This window comes from Pagrus major, chromosome 22, assembly GCF_040436345.1.
Source record: "Pagrus major chromosome 22, Pma_NU_1.0".
Lineage (NCBI taxonomy): Eukaryota > Metazoa > Chordata > Actinopteri > Spariformes > Sparidae > Pagrus > Pagrus major.
This window is the reverse complement of record NC_133236.1, coordinates 17,830,221-17,850,995: the sequence shown is the minus strand read 5'-3', so window position 1 is coordinate 17,850,995 and position 20,775 is coordinate 17,830,221. Positions and strand designations below refer to the sequence as shown.

The 20,775-nt window shown below is 40.4% G+C and overlaps 2 protein-coding genes across 3 annotated transcripts; both read left to right on the top strand.

The window, feature by feature from the left end:
* The first annotated feature begins 687 nt into the window (after window positions 1-687).
* erh (ERH mRNA splicing and mitosis factor) lies at window positions 688-2,819 on the top strand. The gene is made up of 4 exons (XM_073492864.1): window positions 688-812; window positions 1,248-1,335; window positions 1,878-1,998; window positions 2,099-2,819. Exons 1-4 carry the CDS (start codon window positions 810-812, stop codon window positions 2,199-2,201), a joined length of 315 nt encoding a protein of 104 aa, XP_073348965.1. The 5' UTR covers window positions 688-809; the 3' UTR covers window positions 2,202-2,819.
* A 310-nt stretch (window positions 2,820-3,129) lies between these two features.
* On the top strand, window positions 3,130-16,526 carry smek1 (SMEK homolog 1, suppressor of mek1 (Dictyostelium)). Of its 2 annotated transcripts, none has more exons than XM_073492656.1 (15): window positions 3,130-4,280; window positions 4,512-4,567; window positions 4,674-4,772; window positions 4,910-5,527; window positions 6,496-6,573; window positions 6,664-6,780; window positions 8,494-8,610; window positions 8,697-8,828; window positions 9,407-9,509; window positions 9,625-9,783; window positions 9,911-10,080; window positions 11,814-11,956; window positions 12,945-13,135; window positions 14,006-14,217; window positions 15,338-16,526. In XM_073492656.1, the coding sequence occupies exons 1-15, from the start codon at window positions 4,139-4,141 to the stop codon at window positions 15,458-15,460; spliced, it is 2,460 nt and encodes an 819-aa protein (XP_073348757.1). In that variant the 5' UTR covers window positions 3,130-4,138; the 3' UTR covers window positions 15,461-16,526. The 2 variants fall into 2 exon arrangements, with proteins under 2 accessions (XP_073348757.1, XP_073348758.1); XM_073492657.1 differs by having other exon boundaries at window positions 4,043-4,280; window positions 11,817-11,956.
* The last annotated feature ends 4,249 nt before the right edge of the window (window positions 16,527-20,775 follow it).

Here is a 20,775-nt window from a genome sequence, read left to right as displayed (position 1 = left end):
GTAAGATAATTCATGTATCACAATATCAAAGTAAGATAACATGATGACTTTTGGACCTCGCTACCAAACATATGCAAAAAAAAGACTAGAGAGAAGAAATATTAATAAGATGACTTATAATTTAATCTTAATATTGAGTGTATATTCTGTAAGAATACACACTTGTACGTGTTTTCAGTTTCTCTCAAGACCAGAGTGATGTTGTGTGACACTCGTGAAGTCCTGTCATGTGTGCACATGGGCATGGTTACAGACTAGAATATCATTTGTTTATTTTAAAATTACAATCCTGTTAGTTATCCCCCCCTTTTTTTTTTTTTTTTACCAAATGTATCCGTAATATAATTACATATTTATTTTCTGTAACTTTACTGGAATAAAGTCACCTTTTTTTGTATCCAGATTATGTAATCCCATTACATGTATTCTATTATTTCCCAAGCCTAGCCCAGCACATTATAAATACTTTAACTTTTGATACTTACTTTGCAAATGATTAAGTATTTATATTTACAGTTTCCCTTCTGGTAGACTATTCTAACTCTACGAGATTGCTGCTTTTCATTTAGTAATTGATATATTTTTTTTGAACACCTTTGATGCTCATTTTTCTGACTTTTATTTTGAAACAAACATTTTTATTTTGAAAGCACTACACTGTACAACCGGAAGAATATTTATTTCATTTCCCGTGAATATTTTCCTTCAATCGGCTACATCGCACGGGGTATTGAGAAGCAATAAACAACCATTTCTTTTTTGCATTTTTGCATTCCTCATACAAGACAGTGTGTGTGGTCAACACAAACATGGTAAGGGTGTTTTGTTTTACGTTTTTAAGAGGTCAAACTAGCAGTTTTAGCCATAGCTCCTGTTATACCATCATAGCTAAGCTAACAAGCTAGGAAGCTAACGTTTACTACTCTGTCAAACATGTATTTCCTCAAATTCCTTCTCTTTAAACACCCAGTTTTAACGTTGAAGCGTCAATGATTAATGTCTACCTGTTAGCACACACATGAACTAAGTATGTGGGATATTTTGTGAAAAACTACGTTGGTTGTTTCTGTCACAGTGAGTGGATCAGTTGCTCAACAACCAGCGCTTAGCTACTGTTTGAAATCCCGTAATGCTTGATGTATGAGAGCAAAACAACAGGACTGCATGTCAGTAATTGAGCTGATGTGGTGTGATACAAAAAGGCCGGCATTGTTGTGTGTATTAAATGATATTAATCGTCTTTACAGTCGCACACAATTTTGCTTGTCCAACCTACCAAGAGACCTGAGGGCCGCACATACGCTGACTACGAGTCAGTGAATGAATGCATGGAAGGTGAGTCTTCAGCTGCTTTCAAGTGATTTTCACTAATAAATCACCGTGCTGTTTTGCTTTTATTTGTGTAATAAGCCTTTAAAAAGCTGAAAACCATATTCTGTTATCTGCACATCATCATGATTTCATTTCAACAATATTCCTCACTGATATAATTGAACTTAGCTTTAAGCACAGTCATGGAGTCCTGTCATTATGTGGAGACTATTTACGACTGTAAATCTGTGTGAGGCAAAGTGAAAGCCTTTTAATGCACTTGTCTAAAATATTAACTGCTTTTATATTTATTGTGTAATTATTTGATATATTAGTTATTGAATGATAAGTATGCTGTACAACGTAACACACAACATGCACGGTGAGCTGGAGTTGCAAGATTTACTAATTCAGTTTTGTAGTATTATTCCTTTTGTTAACCCATTCTTATTCCTCCGGCATCTCTTCCTTTTAGTGAAATGTGTACTGAAAACTGTTACATACACTAAATGGAGTTTATTGTTATCTGTACCATTTTTAGCAATTATCCTGTATCTCTCTTTCAGGTGTTTGCAAAATGTATGAGGAGCATCTTAAGAGGATGAATCCAAACAGTCCCTCCATCACTTATGACATCAGTCAGTTGTTTGACTTTATTGACGACTTGGCAGATCTGAGCTGTCTTGTGTAAGTATGATTTGAATGAAAACTCTAGCTTGCATTGAATCTGTTGTTCACTTCTGGTAAAAACATAATTGTGATTTTTTTTTTTTTTTTTTGTATACAGGTACAGAGCTGACACTCAAACATACCAACCATACAACAAAGACTGGATCAAGGAGAAGATATATGTCCTGCTGCGGCGTCAGGCTCAGCAAGCAGCAAAGTAAAGGAATCAGTGAGGAGATGTCCGGCTACATACACTTTGAAGGAGTTAACTTCACATTGGGAAAAGAAGGGGTTTTGAAAAATGGGGTCAAGTGAGAACTTTTGGGCTTTATATAGAAAAGGAGTCGTGCTTGGCAGCATACATGTGTTTTTAAGTTGTTACACTATGATGGGAGTCAGGCTAATGGCTGCAAGGACTAACTTATTGATGGAGAGGGATTCTGCTTGGAGAAATATTCGCCAGGCTAGATGAATACTTTTTTCTTTTTTTTTGGTTTCTCCAATTTTTCGTTATGTGCTTTCAGTTTCCCTAAAAATTATCTGATGCTTTTTAAAATATACCTTTACTGGACGGTTGGATTTTTAACATTCTGTGGATTTTGAATGCAGGTGACTTGTTTTTGAATCAGATAAATGTCTGAAGACTGACTGACCCATTTATTTAACTGATCCCAGAAGAATTTACTTTCCATATTGCATCTGTTCTTACTATTGATGCTATAGCCTACCATCGTGATGTAAAATGCTGTTCTTGTAAACATTTCGTTTTGTGTAGATTTCAACTTTCCATGTTGCTGTTTTCTTTTGATTAAAAAAAATAATAAACTATTGTTTTCTGACTGGTGTTCACTATTGCATAAATGAGCATATATAACCATGATGAATAATTTTTTGTCTGTATAGAAATTGGTGGTTGACAAGGATCAACAACTCTGGATCAAAGTATGTGTCAAAAGTGTGTGTTTAATATGATGCACAGTGGCTAAAGTTATATAAAGGGTATGAGGCAGAATGATGTTGGATGTTGCTGGAGCCTCTCGGTGAGTTATTTTTGCTGATCACCGTCAGAAATGGAAGTTGTAGCCTGTGATGTTACTGTCTCTTTAAATGTGGCGGGCTGCCCTGTTGTTGCTGTGCTGGAAACCCCGTACTGACTCTGAAGGGACCCAAGATGGCTGAATACTCACGGGGGGGCAGTTAGCAATTATCTGAGCAAGACGTCGGGAATGAATGGCAAATAGCATTATAATGTAAAGCGTAACCTTTAAGTAATTACACGACTACAGTTTGTTGGTTTGCATAATTTTTGGGATGCATGAATACCAGTAAGGGGAGAGTAGTCTCTCCGCGGCCCCGAGCCAGAACATGGCGGAACACTTGGGAAGAAATAGCAGCTAACGCTAGCTAGCTGGCGTATTATTCAGACACAATTAGAAACATTGGTCTGGGGTAAACACGGTGTCTGCGGTCCGCAAGGGTGAAATAATGCTATCGGTGCACAGCTGTGGTCGTTTTGCTTCAAAGAATTGTTTAACATTGAATATGTGGAGCGTTGGCAGTTAGCATACGAGCTAGCTAGTTAACTCGCTAGGTTCGCTAGCTAACGTAACTGGCAAACGTTGCCCGCAAGCGTACACACTGTACTAATAAGCAGGCTGTGTGTCTTGGGAGCCACCGATTGTAACAGTGGGGCTTATTCTGAATACTGTCCTCTCAGCTGTGTGCTAGGACTTTGCATTGTCTGTCAGTCCTTGTTTTGTAGATTATCACGTTAGCTAACGTCAATGCCATCCGCACTGTAAATTTGACTGTCGTTAGCTTGCTACAATGGTCTGTAAGCTGATTTTGTGTGGCGTGTCGCCTGTAACCCTGGCGAAATAAGTTTTGAGGCAGCTCGTTTTAAATAATCAGATAGTGTAGTTGTGACTGCAGGATTGATTCAGGAAATCTTCCTGGATATACGTCCAGGTGTTTCACTTTTAAGCTCCTTCAAAGAACTGTTAGCCTGGTTGACCCCGGGCACTAGTTTGTACTGCATTGTAGAAGTGAACAGGTGTAAAAAAGTGAATTGAAGCTGTGGCGTTACTGGGTGAAGCAGACACTCTGTAAAAGCCAAGAAGGTCCGGGTGAGAGAAACCGGCCACAGCTACCTGCCAGGATGACGGACACTCGTCGGCGAGTCAAAGTCTACACCCTCAATGAGGAGAGACAGTGGGATGACCGTGGGACTGGGCACGTCTCCTCGGGCTATGTTGAGCGTTTTAAAGGCACGTCTCTACTGGTGCGAGCAGAGAGTGATGGTAAGTCGAGCTAACGAACTAAGGCCACAGGAATGGCAAATATACCAATTTCGAGATCACCTGCAGTAAATTGCCCACTGTAATTGATGTTCAATAAGTAATATGTAAACAATACCTTCCACACAGTCTTATTTTAATCAGCTGTATCACCTGTATGTACCAATATCATACCCTCCTCACATAAGTCATTTTGACAGCACTCATGAGCCACCTTTGTTTTTAACCTGACAGGTTCTCTACTGCTGGAATCCAAAATCAATCCAAACACAGCCTACCAGAAACAGCAGGTCAGCACATAACATGTTACAGTATGCTCATGTAGAAGGAGGATTTTTCTTTCTCTGTTTATTAATTGTAAATTGGCTTTCTCTTTTGTTTTTGTTTTTTGGAAAGGATACATTGATAGTATGGTCAGAGGCTGAAAATTATGATCTGGCACTCAGCTTCCAGGAGAAGGCAGGCTGTGATGAAATCTGGGAGAAAATATGCCAGGTAACTGCACTTCTCTTTGTGTGGGTGTGTGTTTGTCTGCTCCATCTGTGTATGCATTTGATTTCAAGTGTGTTTGGGTGTTTCTGGTTTCTGACAGTTATATCTTACCTCTTTGATGTGTTTGTCTCATTGTGAAGGTGCAGGGAAAGGACCCATCAGTGGACATCACCCAGGATGTAGTGGACGAGTCTGAGGAGGAGCGCTTTGACGACATGTCCTCGCCAGGTCTGGAGTTACCACCATGTGAACTGAACCGCTTGGAGGACCTGGCTGAGCTGGTGGCCTCCTCACTGCCATCACCACTACGGCGTGAGAAACTGGCACTGGCTGTGGAGAACGAGGGCTATATTCGCAAGCTCCTGGAGCTGTTCCGTGTTTGTGAAGATTTGGAGAACAGAGAGGGACTGCACCACATGTATGAAATCATTAAAGGCATCTTCTTGCTCAATCGTACTGCACTCTTTGAGGTTATGTTCTCTGACGAGTGCATCATGGACGTCATTGGTTGTTTGGAGTTTGACCCAGCACTCCCTCAGCCACGGCGGCATCGGGAGTTTCTAACTAAGACAGCCCGCTTTAAGGAGGTGATTCCCATCTCTGACCCCGAACTGCGTCAAAAAATACACCAGACGTATCGGGTGCAGTATATTCAGGACATGGTGCTGCCCACGCCCTCTGTTTTTGAGGAAAACATGCTGTCCACCCTGCACTCCTTCATCTTCTTCAACAAGGTGGAGATTGTGGGCATGCTACAGGTGAGACAGACAGACATGTAAGGTTTTTGAGAGGTGCATATGCTCTACATTGTCATTTTAAATTTAGCTTATTGCAGAAACAAACAATAGAAAATTTGTATGAGCTTACTACAAATAAGCCTCACAAATAGTTAACACTCTCTGGATATAACACCAAAATACACACATAAGAGAACAGTTCTTGTGCAGTGATGACTGGGAATTACAGTAATTGTAGGATTGTACAAAGGTTTTATTTTTGGCTGATTGTGCTTTACCCAGTCTGAGTTTGTCTGCTAGTCTTTTATGGTCATGTGATCTTTGTGTTTTTGTACTGTGTCAACTCAGCAGTGTTTATGTATGGCTGTCTCCATAGAGATGGAGAAGTGTTGTGTAAATCAGTTATGCTGCGCTAGAGGAAAACTGAAACTGGCACACTGTTGACTCTGATACACTCTACTGTGTGAAATTCTGAAGTCAAACACTACTGATATGGAACTTTTCTTCCTCACTTACCTCGAGGCAGACTTTCCAAGCCAAATTAACAGACAAAGTGTTATATTCATTCAAACCAGAATTGGATTCACTGGATCACACATCATTGAATGGAAGTGAGTTGGCATAGTAAAAAACTTTAAACATATACCCCATCAGGGAAATGCACAAAAATGTTAGGATGTAGTTTTTCAGACTCATATATACCATATTACTACTGTAGTAGTTATATGTTTTTGATTTCGGGTTGTGAATTGAATTTAAAGAGGTGTTTTATAATGGCAAATTATTTCACACTTCAAAATCAGTCACTTGTAAATATGGTGAATGTAATTTTTGTTTCTTGGTTATTTCCATCTGAATCATACCGTCGTAGATCAACAACAACATTGTTGCCAGCGGGGTGCACGATTGGCCCTAGAGTGGCAGGGCCACTTTTTAGCTTCTATGTGATATTTACTCCCTCCTTATCTCCCCTTTGCTTTTGACGTCAGGACGATGAGAAGTTCCTGACAGACCTCTTTGCACAGCTAACAGATGAGGCTACAGATGACGACAAAAGACACGAACTGGTATGCCAGACCTTCATCAGACGTAATTTATCAAATACTGTTCTCATTTTCTCCTCGTTTCATCGAGCTGTGTTTATTTCTTCCTCGTAGGTGAACTTCCTAAAGGAATTCTGTGCATTCTCACAAACATTACAACCTCAAAACAGAGATGCCTTTTTCAAGACATTGTCAAACATGGGCATTCTACCTGCACTAGAGGTCATACTGGTGAGTGCAGCAATCTTATCATGAGTAGTAATTCAGTTTATTGGTGTCAATAGCTTTGGTGGTGGGATGACCCTTTTTGGCAGTAGGATCATAGAACGGGACTTGATAAATTGGACATTGAAATGGCATGCCCTTATAAGAAATACATGAAGCAAAGTCAGTCAGTCAGTCAGTCATCAACATCATCATACGTTATGATGATATAAGGGTGTTTGCAGTATGTTGTTCCAACTCTACATCTTTTCCATACAATGCTACTGTGGTATTGCATTACATTGTGTTTTGACTGAGGAGGCAGTTTTTTTCATTTTGTTTTTGTGTGTGTGCAGCTCTTGTTCAAGTTTAGATATTAAAAAAGTTTGAGCCTGTGCTAGTTTACTGGTATTTTGGCATTTCTCATAAGGGCCATGACTCGGCATTTGTTCAACTATGCAAACTAGAAAACAAACTATTGCTATTGTCTGTATAATGTTAAACCTTGAGAATTTTAGAAAAGAGTCTCTGCTGGGTTTGGGTTGTTTTACAATTTTTCTGTGAATTTTTCCCACTAGTCTTGTCAGACACTCATTACACAGGTGTATGTAATCATTCCTGCTTTGTATTATCAGGAGAGTATGCTCTGAGGGGGGCTGTTGGCCACACTGAGACCTTGTTTCAGATATGTACATTCAGAGGTGGCAATGCTACATTCCTGATCAGTTATGTGCGTATGTAAATCTGACCAGACTGTTGATATTGCAAAAATCCCTAGCTCTACATATGCAAAGAACCCCCCAAAAACAAGCATACTAGGTAGGCTGCAGTGTGTGGCAGGGTGGGTTTGCAGCCTGAAAAGAGTGGATGGTATTGTAACACTTTTCAGTCAAGGATGATCTATTTTACTTATTGATAAAGCGCTCTGATCTGAGATGAATAGAAATCAGTGTAAAATGTCATGCATGTGTGACATGGTAAACGCAAAGACTAGTTTCACAGCTGATGTCGTATTGACTTACAGACGTGACTCTGGTACCTCTCAGAAAAGCAAACAAAACAGTTTTAAAATATCCAAACAGTGCATCACAACTGTCTTGATATGCATCTTTGCCTAGAAACATCCCATCTTTTTCTGTGAGGTTTAAATGAACAATAATTATTTTGACCTTCTCTGTCAAAGTTACTTTTACTGGCAGACCAGTGACTGCAGAAGAATGTACAAGAGGAATACATCTGATATAGGAGGATAGATTAGACAACCAAATACACTTTGTTCTCAGACAAAGTGTATTTGGCTTGTTTACCAGCTAGCAAGGTTTCCTGCATTTAGCCAGCCTCTCAGCATGCAATAGCTGATGTTTTTGTACCGTGCAGTACAACCCACTACCCACTTTGTGAAAACGTACCTTGGAATAGGTAACACATGCAGGTAAAAAAAAATCTAAACAAATGCATAAAGCAGATTAAAACCTCAAATAGTAGATTACTCACCACACATGTACACCTTTGCACATACAGACATTTGTGAGAGCAATGCTTCCAACCTCCTTCCTGTCCACACGCACCCTTAGAAATAAACTGAGAAAAATTATCTGTGAAAGTAAATGCAGTTTGGTCATTTTTGTTTTGATTATGCCTTTTGTTTCCATTTTGTTTTCAAAACAGGCTTATATTTTACTGATTCCCAAGGGGAAATTCACAATCCACTGACAAATGTAATGTATGTTCATGAAACAGGGAATGGATGACGTTCAGGTGCGTGGGGCAGCCACAGATATTTTCTCTTATCTGGTGGAGTACAACCCCTCCATGGTACGAGAGTTCGTTATGCAGGAGTCTCAGCAGAATGATGATGTGAGTATATGAACACAGTCAAATGTGTCTCACAGGTGGATATAAACAAGTGCTGTGTTACTGATGATTGTTTATTGGCCTTCAAGGACATCCTCCTAATCAACCTGATCATAGAGCACATGATCTGTGACACAGACCCAGAGCTAGGTGGAGCGGTGCAGCTGATGGGCCTACTACGGACTCTGGTGGACCCTGAGAACATGCTGGCTACTGCAAATGTGAGTTTGTGCACTACTCAGAAACACGTCAGCTTATACAGATGATGAGTACCTGATATGTTGGATTTCCTTTTGTATGAAGTGGAAGTGTATCATGATGAATTCAGTTCAGTCAGACTTGATCAAGCAAAAACATCTTCATAGTCCTTCAATTTTCTTTATATAAAACAGAAACTGTGTTCACAGTTCCGTAGCCAAGAGTTAGACAGCATTGGAAAGAGATTATTACAGTTAGCAAAGAGAAGTGGTGTTTTAAATATGAAACTGCCACATTTGCTTCTAAACATACAAAAGAGAAAACACGTGATTGATGTGTGGATATTGACTGTTAGAACTGAGTACAGATACAATAACTGTATCAGGAAAAAATATGAAATTTCCAGCCCAGAAAGCTGGATTTTCCTGTGGAACAAACGATGTCTTGATTAGTACTACTCAGTGCAAGCAGTGTAACAGGCTGGACCAGAGTTCTGCACCTGCAACACTGTTCTTAAGAATGGGGCACTGTAAAAACGTTGATTACACTAGCATGTCATGCAACTCGGCCAAAAATGTGTTCTTCAACTTTTCCTTTCCAGAAAACGGAAAAGACAGAGTTCCTGAGCTTCTTCTACAAGCACTGTATGCACGTCCTCTCAGCTCCACTACTGGCCAACACCACGGAGGAAAAACCTAGCAAAGGTACTGAATACCTGCAAGGTGAAAGTGTGTACCTGTGTGTTGGTTTTGTATATGCAACGGTGAGATAAACGCACAAGTGTTTCATGTTGCTTACTACCCCTCATTCTTCTATTAGACGATTTTCAAACATCCCAGTTGCTAGCCTTGATTCTGGAGTTGCTGACATTCTGTGTTGAGCACCACACCTACCACATCAAGAACTACATCATCAACAAGGACATTCTCAGGAGGGTACTGGTGCTCACTGCCTCTCAGCACGCCTTCCTGGCACTATGTAAGTCTCACATAATCACGATGACATCTCCAATTCTTAGCACCTGTCACATTTAAAAGCTCATTTTGAATATAAATTACTTTGTTTTAAGCTCAATATGATTTTTTTTTTTATCTCTCTGTGCCAGGTGCCCTGCGCTTCATGCGGAGGATCATTGGTCTGAAGGATGAATTCTACAATCGCTACATCATGAGAAATTTTCTCTTTGAGCCCGTCATTAAGGCCTTCCTCAACAACGGCTCACGCTACAATCTCATGAACTCAGCTATCATTGAGATGTTTGAGTATGTCCGTGTGGTGAGTGTTTCTTTTTTCCATAAAATGTGTGCTTTAATGTCACTTTTGATTCTGTTGTTGACATTGGCTGCAATGACTTGGTGTTATACAAATAAAGATTGATTGAAATGACAGTTACAGTTGACAGTTCACCATCAGGTTTGAGTATCCTCTTGCCTCATGTTGGGTTTGGTTGAAGAAGCTCAGAAACTTGTTGCTTGTTTTATTTATATCTTTGATTTTTATGCCCCTTCAAAGGCAACAGCTGTGCTGAAGGCATTGCATGATATTTTTTGGTTGTCCATTCGTCTGTCTGTCCATCCTTCACATTCTCGTGAGCGTGATATCTTAGGAATGTCTTGAGGGAATTTCTTCAGATTTGGCACACATGTCCACTTGGACTGAAGGATGAACTGATTAGATTTTGGTGGTAAGAGGTCAAAGTTCAAGGTAACTGTAACCTCACAAAACTTGTTTTTGCCATAACTCAGTACTTCATATGGTAATTATGACAAAATAGGATAATGTGATGAAGTTATGACATTTTATATCCAAAAGGACAAAAGTCAACTTTACTTTGGCATCATAATCTTCTGCAAAAAACCTTCCTGGTCGAGTACCGACCAGGAAGGTTTTTTGCAGAAGATGCCACAACTCAGGAACAGAAGGGGAGATTGTTACCATATTTCACGTACGGTTGGATACTGAATTTGTACCTTATCTTGGCTTCCCACCTTGAATCTGTGCTGATTGTAGAGATCTTCTCTGCCAATGGCTTGAAGAAGTGTGTGAAGCATCCACGTTTTAGAATTTGTAGTTTTTTCGTGTTCTATCAGAGTAGACATACAGCAGAAGCTCATTGATTTTGCTGACATTGGGCTTCAGGTGATTGTCGTTGTTCGATGTGATGAAGCTCTCTACCATTTGTACTTAAGACAGAAAATTAAGATATCATGTTTCTCACTGGAAATTACTCCGTTCAATTTCGGTTCAAACATGTCAGTACAACTGTGAGGCGGCAATTCTAGTTTTTCCTGTTCTGTTGCTAGTGTCCTCAGAGTTGAGCAGCCTGCTGAACCTTCACAACAGAAACATTTTTAAGAATCAGGCATGTCTTGTAGCGTCATAATGGCTCACTCGTACATAGACTGTTTTCACCTCAATTGAAGAAAACTTAGTTTGTCTCATTTGGTTGGTTTCCATTTGGGCAAGTGATTAGGTGAATTGATTATCAGCCAGCCAGTGGTAAAAAGTAAATACAGTCCATACATACATATTACATACATACTACGTTTTTAGGCTGGTGAGTGAAGCAGTTCTGCCAGCCATCTGCATGATTTACCAGCCTTTGGCTAGTGGCAGGTACTAATTTTGTGCCTAACATGCATACGTATGATCATTTTATTTTTGATCAGGTTTATGCTGATAAATGCAAGTTAATCTGAAATTGCTTTTAATGTATTTCTGATTAAGTTTCCCAATCAGATCTGAAAACAGGAAACGATATTTGCAGCTTGTCATATCACATCACCAAATGTTCAAAGTAGTGAAGTAGTGATACATATGTTTTCTTGATTATTTTAACTTGTTTGGTGTGTTTTCTCTCCCTCTCTCCCTTGCTCATTTTCACACTTCTGCTCTGCCTCTGTCCTCAACTCTAAACTACACGCCTTACCTCTTCTTTATTTTTCTATCAATGTTCTCTTCTACTGGGTCTCTACACCCCTCTTTTTCCCCCCTCCCATTGCTCCCAGGAGGATGTGAAATCGCTTACAGCTCATATAGTAGAGAACTACTGGAAGGCTCTGGAGGATGTGGACTACGTCCAGACGTTCAAGGGGCTAAAGCTGCGATATGAACAGCAGCGAGAGAGGCAAGACAACCCCAAACTGGATAGGTGAGAAAACCAATCTAAACTACTACTCCAACTATTACACTGTCACCTATGATTTTATGAGCGAGGCAATCCCTGTGAGTCTGTAATAAATAGATTAAACAAAGTCGATGTGAAATCCCAGTTGGAGAACTCGCATTGATAAGCTGTTGAAGTGACCAATATATAATTTCTTGCGCATCATGTGTTTGTTGGAGTCAAGTATCTTCTGTCTCAGAGCTATTTTTGAAATGACATCGCTTGCTATGTTTTAGATGCTTTGTAAGTGTGTAGTTCACTCATAAAATGTTAAATGTGTTACATTATATTTATGACAACAGGGCTCCAGACTAACTTTTTCCACTAGCATCACTGGCGCTCCTTGCTGAAAATTTTAGGTGTACCAGCTCAAAATTTAAATCGACATGCAATATTATCTTTTTTTCATATAAACTGTATTACTGACGAGAGTTTTGGTAGTAGACAACTTATTGAAAATAAGTTTTCCTCTTTCCGGCATTCCGGCATTGCTTTGTTTTTATACATTTATTGATCAATTTGTTTTCTTTAGTGAGTGAACATTACCAGTGGAAATGATACTTGTGGTACTTACATGATGTGCAGTGATTATTTTAAAAAACTAAATCACAGGGTACATATGTATTGGAAAGTCGTACAGGTGCACCTACTTCTAAAATGTGGTCGCAAAACGCACCTAAATGGTCGCAGTCTGGAGCCCATGACAATATATTTTGGACAAATCATGCTCACCAAAAGTGAAAGCCAATTTATTATATACTTACCAGAATCTGTAAAAAATAAAATATGTAGCATACGTGGAAATTGTTAATTGTATGACTAGCAGATTACCCCAGTTGTCAAGACTTGTTACTCACATTAAGTACAACATTCTGGTTTAAGAAACACTGTCTTTGATATACTACACTGTATGTGAATATACAGTATGTGCATTTTCTGTTTTGACCACTAAGAGGTGCATTGTCTTTTCCAGCATGCGTTCCATCCTGAGGAACCACCGCTTCCGTCGTGATGCACGAACACTGGAGGACGAAGAGGAGATGTGGTTCAACACAGATGAGGATGACCTTGAGGATGGCGAGGCAGTGGTTCCTCCCTCTGACAAGATGAAGCCAGAGGAAGACCTCATGGAACCTATAAGCAAGTTCATGGAGAGAAAGAAATGTATGTATAGAAACGAAGTGGTTTCCACTCTTAGCAGATACGTTTGTCATAATGGTGTTTAATGGCTGATTGTTTTGAAAATGATAATGATGTGTACTGAAGGTGGGGTTTCTAAATCATCCTGCAACCTTACAATTTCAAAAAAAGGACTGAGGAGAGAGTTCTGTCAGAAAAAGACTTGCATTGTCATCCCCAGGGGATGACAGTGTGATAAGAAAGGACAAACTAATAAGGATGTGAATAAAGCTGAAGCTTTTCTACAATCAAATTTGGTGCATTTCACAGGCAAAAGAGCAGATTCGTAAAAAAACAACAACATTGTGATTAGATCTTGTCAAAGTGCTGGATTGCTGGCAGACCATGTTGTAATTCACAGAGATCTCAGAGCTTTTTTTACTGGCCCCAAGTTGTCATCCACGCTTAGTCAAAGTGCCATTTTGATAGACAAACTTTTTGCATGCTATTTGTCACATACTTTCTGATGTTCCAGTGCTGCTTGAGGTTCAGTCATGATACATTTCCTGTCATTATACATTTCTGTACAGTTAATCTACAGCTGTGTCTGAATGGACATTTGTCTGCATTTTAGAGTACCATACAGGGGACATAAAACTGGTTCAAGGTGCTTGCATGTTGGCTTGATTTGACATGGCACGAGCTGAACAAACAGTCACTCAGAAACAAGTGCTTTGACACACAGTGTGAAAACCTTTACGGACATACAGGTCACTAGCTGTTAGTAGAGCTGGGTATTTTTCTAGAAAAACAGTCACTTGTTGGGTTAATTGTAAACAGTAAAAGGGAGATGTGTCCTATAAAAGCATATTGTTTTTACAGAAGATACAATTTCTTTTCCCTCTCTACCCCCAGTGAAAGACCCAGAGGACAAAGAAGTACTGGGGAAGTCGAGCTTATCAGGCAGGCAGAACCCCAGCTTCAAGCTCGCCTTCTCTGGCTCCACTAAAACCAGCCTGTCCAGCCCTCCTTCATCTGCCTCATTGAACCCAGGTTCTCCGGGATCACCAGGTTCTCCGGGCTCAGGGGCACGGAGCTCACCCTCCACCACAACTGTAACCACAAAGGTACCTGTCAGCATGTTAATGGTTAAAGTGTGGCTATTAAACTTCATTTGCTCTCTCTGAAGAAAATGCATGTATCGTCAATGTTATTGAGCGACAATGTGTTAAAAATAATGCCAAAAATGATTTTGCACAATGTCTGCTCTGTATCGAGCACTACTAAACTGAAAGAACAAAAGCATTTGGTGAAAATTGAGCTTTAACTATGAGTCTTCACACTTAGACTGTCAATTTTCACACAACTCCCACCATCCTTGTTGTGTATTGTACGGAGAATGGTCATCACTACCACTGTGTCATTGGACAGAATTTGTACTTGTAAGCTTTATTTAGGTGGGGGGACAAATGGAGGGGAGGGGACTAATACAGGTCCCCAGTGCAAGGGTCTGCGCACCAAAAATGACGTCATCACTTCTCTCATTGGGCAAGGAGAGTGCTGCGCTATTGATTTCAAGATTGAAGCATTTAAAGTAATAGTTGTTGGATGTTACTCCAGTTATATGAATACATGCTTTGCCCTCGAACAGGCTTTGTTATTGGTTGGTGTAAACTCATTTGTCAAACATTTAGATTCTGGCACGTTGCTCGTATGGCTGTTTAGTCATAAACAGATCAATGCATCCTCAGCCTCGGGGAGCTGCATGGCAGCACATGTGGCAATATTCCTCTGGTAAACAGTTATTGACTTCTTGGTTCATCACAGAACATTCTGGGTTCTGGTAATAGCCATTAGCCATGACTGAACTAAACTGATCATATTAAGTTGGATGTAAGCGAGAGTAATCACAGTACACAAACATCTGCGTTTGCTATAGGTGCGGGGCAGGCACAATTTGAGACAGTATTTTGACTAATACCAGGTGTGGATTTTTAAATTTTATTTATTTTTTTATTTATTTTTTTATTGTTGAAATGTTGAAAGGTTTCTTTGATACATTTCTGCAGTAGAGAAATTGAAAGAAGTTAAAGTTGAAAACATGACAGAGCTGCTAATTAAGTTGCCCATCTGCTAAACTTGGTAGTATAGGCAAACAAGCCAAAACCAAAGTCTACCAGATGTAAAGTGTCTGACTTATCGGTCAGGTTGACCAGTTTTTTGATGTGTGCCTCTTGTCTTCTTCAGGGAGGTTTAGTGGGACTGGTGGACTATCCTGATGACGACGATGAGGAAGAAGAAGACGAGGAGGATGGGGAGAGTAAAGAGGACCCTCTGCCACCATCGAAGAAGTCCAAACTGAGCTCCTAAAGAAGCTCCACTGTCTCAGCTCGTGCTATGCTCAGACAGTTTCAGCGCATAGACTTTACACAGGAATGATCAAACTTGTAAACAAAATGAATGAATGAAAGCCACGCCTCGCCGTCAGCGGGTGGCCAAAAGAGGAGTGGACTGTGAACGGACACGAAGCCTCCTCAGACTAGCCCACTTCATACAAGTGCCAATCAGGAAAGCAGGAGTGAAAAAACGTCGGAACAGACATGTGAAAGTTGGGGGAGAAAAGGTGACACTCAGCAGATCGTCAGCAGACTCGGACACCATGAGACCGGTTGGAGTTTGGTGACTTAGCAACTGGAGGAAAAGACCACATACAAAAACACATGTACACGCAGAGTGAAATCCCAGAGAGCTCACGGGCTCGGACCATAACCCACTGCCCCCCCGCCCCCCACTCAGGGAAGGACATCACAGCGGCCCAAATGGGTCGGCCAATTCAGACCCAGAACCACCACTCGCATCCCCATTCCCCCTTCCTCAGACTTCACCTTCCTCCTTGTTTCTTTCTCCTTCTTTTCTCCTCTGCTCTTTCTCCCTCTTTGTCTGTTGCTTTTTGTCTATTTTTTTTTTTTAAGTTAGTATATAGGACCAGACGGGAGGCAGCATGTGGCAAAGAGCTGTCCTTGTTGTCGTTTGATGATGTCAACAGTGTCGTTGTTCCTCAGCGGACGTTCTTTCTCTGAAGAGAAAAAAAGCCAGCAGTTTCTTCATTATTTTCTTTTTGTTCTCTATTTGTCTCTCAATCTTTCTCCTGTTTTTTGTAAATGACGACAAAAAAGACCTGCCTTTAAATGTTCAGGACGTTTTCAGTCACACTTGAACAGGTTTTTAAAGACCTCAGTAGGTGAGCTAGTTTTACCCTTTTTGCCCTTTGAAACTGCAGATTTTTTGGAGAATTTGTAATCCCGTCTTGATTAAAGATTGAGTGGAATTCTAGATGTGATGAATTTTGTCATATCTTCTCATTTTTTTCCTTTTACATGAGTGTACACTTAGTTGTTCAGAATATTTGGGACCATTAAAATGATCTTTGCTGTAAGATGTCCTACTGCCCTTTGTCCTAATAACTCAAGTGTTTCCTTGCTGCATCCTGCTGTTATTGATCAGTCTGGGTTTCCTCAGCACCACAAGTATTTGACCCTTTGTAGCACAGACAATGCTGTTCGGTTCAACATGGTTCCACAATGTGTTATTGGGCAACTCAACCCTACACTGTGGAGAACAAAGAAAGATCCCCAATTCCACCCCTGAAACTGTAAAAATTTGACTCTTGGACCATTTAAAATTTTAGTTTGAATGAAGTTATTCCCCAGAATTCATTTTATCAAAACATGTGGACTACAAACTGTGTGGTCATATTTTCTTGTTCTAGGAAAAACACGATTTATTTCGCACCTATGTTTGAGTTCTTCAGGAATCAAAACACTGCCAGTATGTTGTGAAAAGTTGGTGCTTAATTTTATGGGCAGACCTCAGCTGCTGATGTCCTCATGATCCACCAGGTGGCAGCCTTAGTCCATAAAAGAATCGTGAGATGAAGCGCGCTGTCTGTCCTCATCATTCATGTCATCTGTACTTTGAAATCACAGTAAATTTGTTTGGGATGGTGTCAGCAAAGCACATGTTAACACTGTGCAAATAGTTTGTGACCATTTGATGCATCTGTTGTCCAAAATACTGGCTCTGTGCTGTTACAGTACTATCATATTGCATTTTTTTTGCATCCCCACAAATGTGATCAGAGTGACTATTTTTAACATGGTTCACAATTTTTTTAAGTTGCATAACTTCACATCCTGGAGGGGAAAAAAGATTGTGTTGAAATGAAAGTTAATGCCTATATGTGTGCTATTTATTTAGATGTCTATTGACAGATTTGTGCGTAAGTATGCTTAATTTTACCAGCAGCTTTTACCTGACTAACATCGTTTAGGTTGTAATCACTATTTAGTTGAAGAAAAGGTAGAGCTGACATACTTTTGCTGGCCCAAACTTCCAGTATAATAACTGAAAGCCACAGAGCTCTAGTAGACCTAAAAGTGTGTTTTTCTTACATCGAGTGAAAATAGTTTAGGAAAAAAGTCAGCGCCTCCCAGCCTATGTGGTCACCTCAGTGGGAGTTTGAGTATGACTCAAAAACAAACAGCATCAAGGCCACCAAGGAGTCACTGTGTTGTCCCTCCAAGTGCATTGCAGCCTTCAAACATTGCTTATTAATTAAAACCCAACAGAAGAGGATCACTCGGTGCTCAGCGTGCAGCGAGAGCCGTCACACAACGCCTATTAAGGCTCCCATTCACATGAAAGCCATCTCCAGACAACGGCAGCTTTTCAGGAGCAGCCCTCCCTGCCAGCCTCCGTTTGCTCCTCAGCAGGAGTGTGGCAGAGTGTGTGTATGTGTGTGTGATCTCCCTCTCTGCCACTGGAGAGGCCAGCCTGGTCCCGGTGCCAGCCACTGCTCCACCAGAATGCCGGCTCCACTTCCAGTGCCAAGGCGCTCACCCGGCTCTGCCCGCCTGTATGTCTGCCAGACTGAAGAGTCCCTGTCGGTGACACTGCTGTCCAGCTTCCTGCTGGGCCAATGAAAAGCCTCTTTGACAGCTCTCTTGATTGGCTCGGCACCCAGGCTGCCAGTTATCAGCTCTCTCCGGATTGATCACATCAGTACACATCTAACACTCGTACAGCAGCATATGATGAAGCGCTGCATACAGCGTTATGCTGTGTTGGGGCTGAGTTGTATTCATATTTTCATGAGACACCACCATAATTGCATATTGCAAGCAAGAGTGAAACTAGGAATTATCCCGCAGCCATCCTCTTCAACACACCTCCAAATGTGTCATAGACACTGCCCTGACAACACGGAGAGGTTTTAAACAGTGTTTTAAAGTTGGTCTGTTTTTGGGTTGTATAAGGAATACTAAGCAACATTTTTGTCGCATACTTGCGCTTGACAGTTCAGTCTTGACTTTGGAAAAGGCAGTTGACAACAGTTTCAGCTCTTTTTCTGGAGCTCACAGCCATTTTTATGACAACCAAACTAACCAAAGCTCCAGGTCAAGCAAGTGTACTGTTTTTGATAAAGCTTTTCAGTTTTGTACATTTTAACCTGATCCTGTCTGATAACAGTGCACAAAGTTAATCATACACAGTACCTGAAGACCACCAGAGATATTTAGGCCAGTCCCTCCTTAAGTTTGGGGGCCTTTGATAATCACTACAAACCACTTTCCAATTGCAGTTCATCAAATTGGACATCTTTGTACTCAACTTAGATATGGTTCTTCATTATTTAACCATTTGTGTCATATTAATATGTCATATTAACAGAAATACAGCATTTTGTATTTATTAATTATGTTTCCAGTTTTGCGTCCATCTGTCCCATTCTTATGAATGCTAAATCTCAAGAATGCCTCTAGAGAATTTCTTCAAATTTGGTACAAATGTTCACTTGGACTTAAGGATGAACTGATTCGATTTTGGTGGCCAAAGGGTCAGAGGTCAAGTTCACTGTGACCTTACAAAACACATTTTTGGCCATTACTCAAGAATTATTATACAATAACTACAATGAAATTTCACATACAAATGTCTAATAGGATTAAATGATGAAGTTATGGGATTTCATATACAAAGGTCGCCACAGCTCTGGAACAGCAACTTGATTAGTGCACAGAGGCATAGAAACCATTTTGTGAATCTTATTGTCCCTAGTGATAAAATGAAACAAAGTACATTTGCTCAAGAACTGTACTTAGTATAGTTTTGAGGTACTTTAACTTTAGTTTCTAAAAGTTTCTAAAATGCAATAAATGGAAAGATTAACATGCGGCTCTAAACCTTTTGGTTTATGAACCCCTATGAAAGAGCAGTGTCTAGCTGGGGGCCGTTGTTATGTTTAAGATGTCTGTGAGTTGTTAGAAGTTCCTCCAGACTTCTCACATTGTTTCATTCAAATAAATGTTTGAGGTCCAAAGAGGAAGAAGGACAAATCTGACAAATGTATCCAAATTTATGAAGCAGCACTGTGTATTTTCTTCCTTTCATCTAATAGCCCCCTGGATGTATCTTTGACCCTTTTGAGGGGCCCTGACACCTCATTTGATTTAACTACCTAACTGTATATAAAGTATTTAAAACTGCACACCCTCAGTGTTCCTAATGTTTTATATCATATCAGCCACAATTGTCTCAGTTGAAAATCATGCACTTTGAAATTTAGCCATGATAGTTACTTAGGATAAAAAATCACTTTTTTTGTTGTTTTTTTTTACCTTGCAGCCTACATCATTTGTGCTTCTTTAAAATACCTCTGAATTGTATTTATTTCTATGTGTTGCTTGTAATAAACATTGCTATACCAAGACTCTGGGTTTTATTTCTATGTATTTATTGTAATAAACAGTGGTGTAGGTTGTTTCTTCTTGTATTGTTTACAAGTGTAACAGCTCTATTTTCAAGTCTCAAATCTACAGGAGGTCACACACTACTACAGCATGCAGAGACAGCCTGTGAGGGGCACTGGAGTCCACTTCTGGAGATAAACTGCAGCATATTAATTGAGCAAGTAAATAAGTGATTAAGTAAATGACATTTCTTATTAGCTAACAGGCTATCTTGATTAAAATGACTCCTGTAGTTAGCTGACAAACCTGTTGATGCCTACTGTTTGTGACTTAACTGATCAAAGTGGGAGTAAAATGACAACACAGTGATCTATTATATTAATCCCATGTAATCCTGCTAACCAGGCCAGGATATGAAATAGGAAATGAGGCACACATGCGGTTTTGGGAAACCTAGCCGAGGTTGTCAAAACAGTCGCACACAGTCCAGCCTCATGTCTCCCCACCGAGCCAGGCGTCGCGGTGGACAATGACCTGTGTTTCCCCGGCACAAAGTGCTCTCTGTGTCGGCCGGAGCTCCCCCGCTTTAATGGAGGTGATTGGCCGTGTTCAGCACAGCATGTCCGCCGCCGTGTGTGATTAATCACCGTGTTAAAAACGCTGGAGGAGCCGAGCGTCCCCGAGGTGGAGAGAGGGCGATGGGCCGACAGGGACCCCGGGCAGCCATGACGCCCCGGGTCAGCATCCGTCGGTAGCAAATGAAAGAGTGTAGGCAAGTCATCATCCGTCACATCTGGTTTACATTAAGGCAGAAGTGAGATACAGTGAAGAGGACAAGTCTGACTTTTCATGAGCTCCCCTGTTAATGTCTGACAGATACATTAAGTCAAGAGGTTAGCATAACGGACATCCTAATATTCAATATATCCTAGGCTA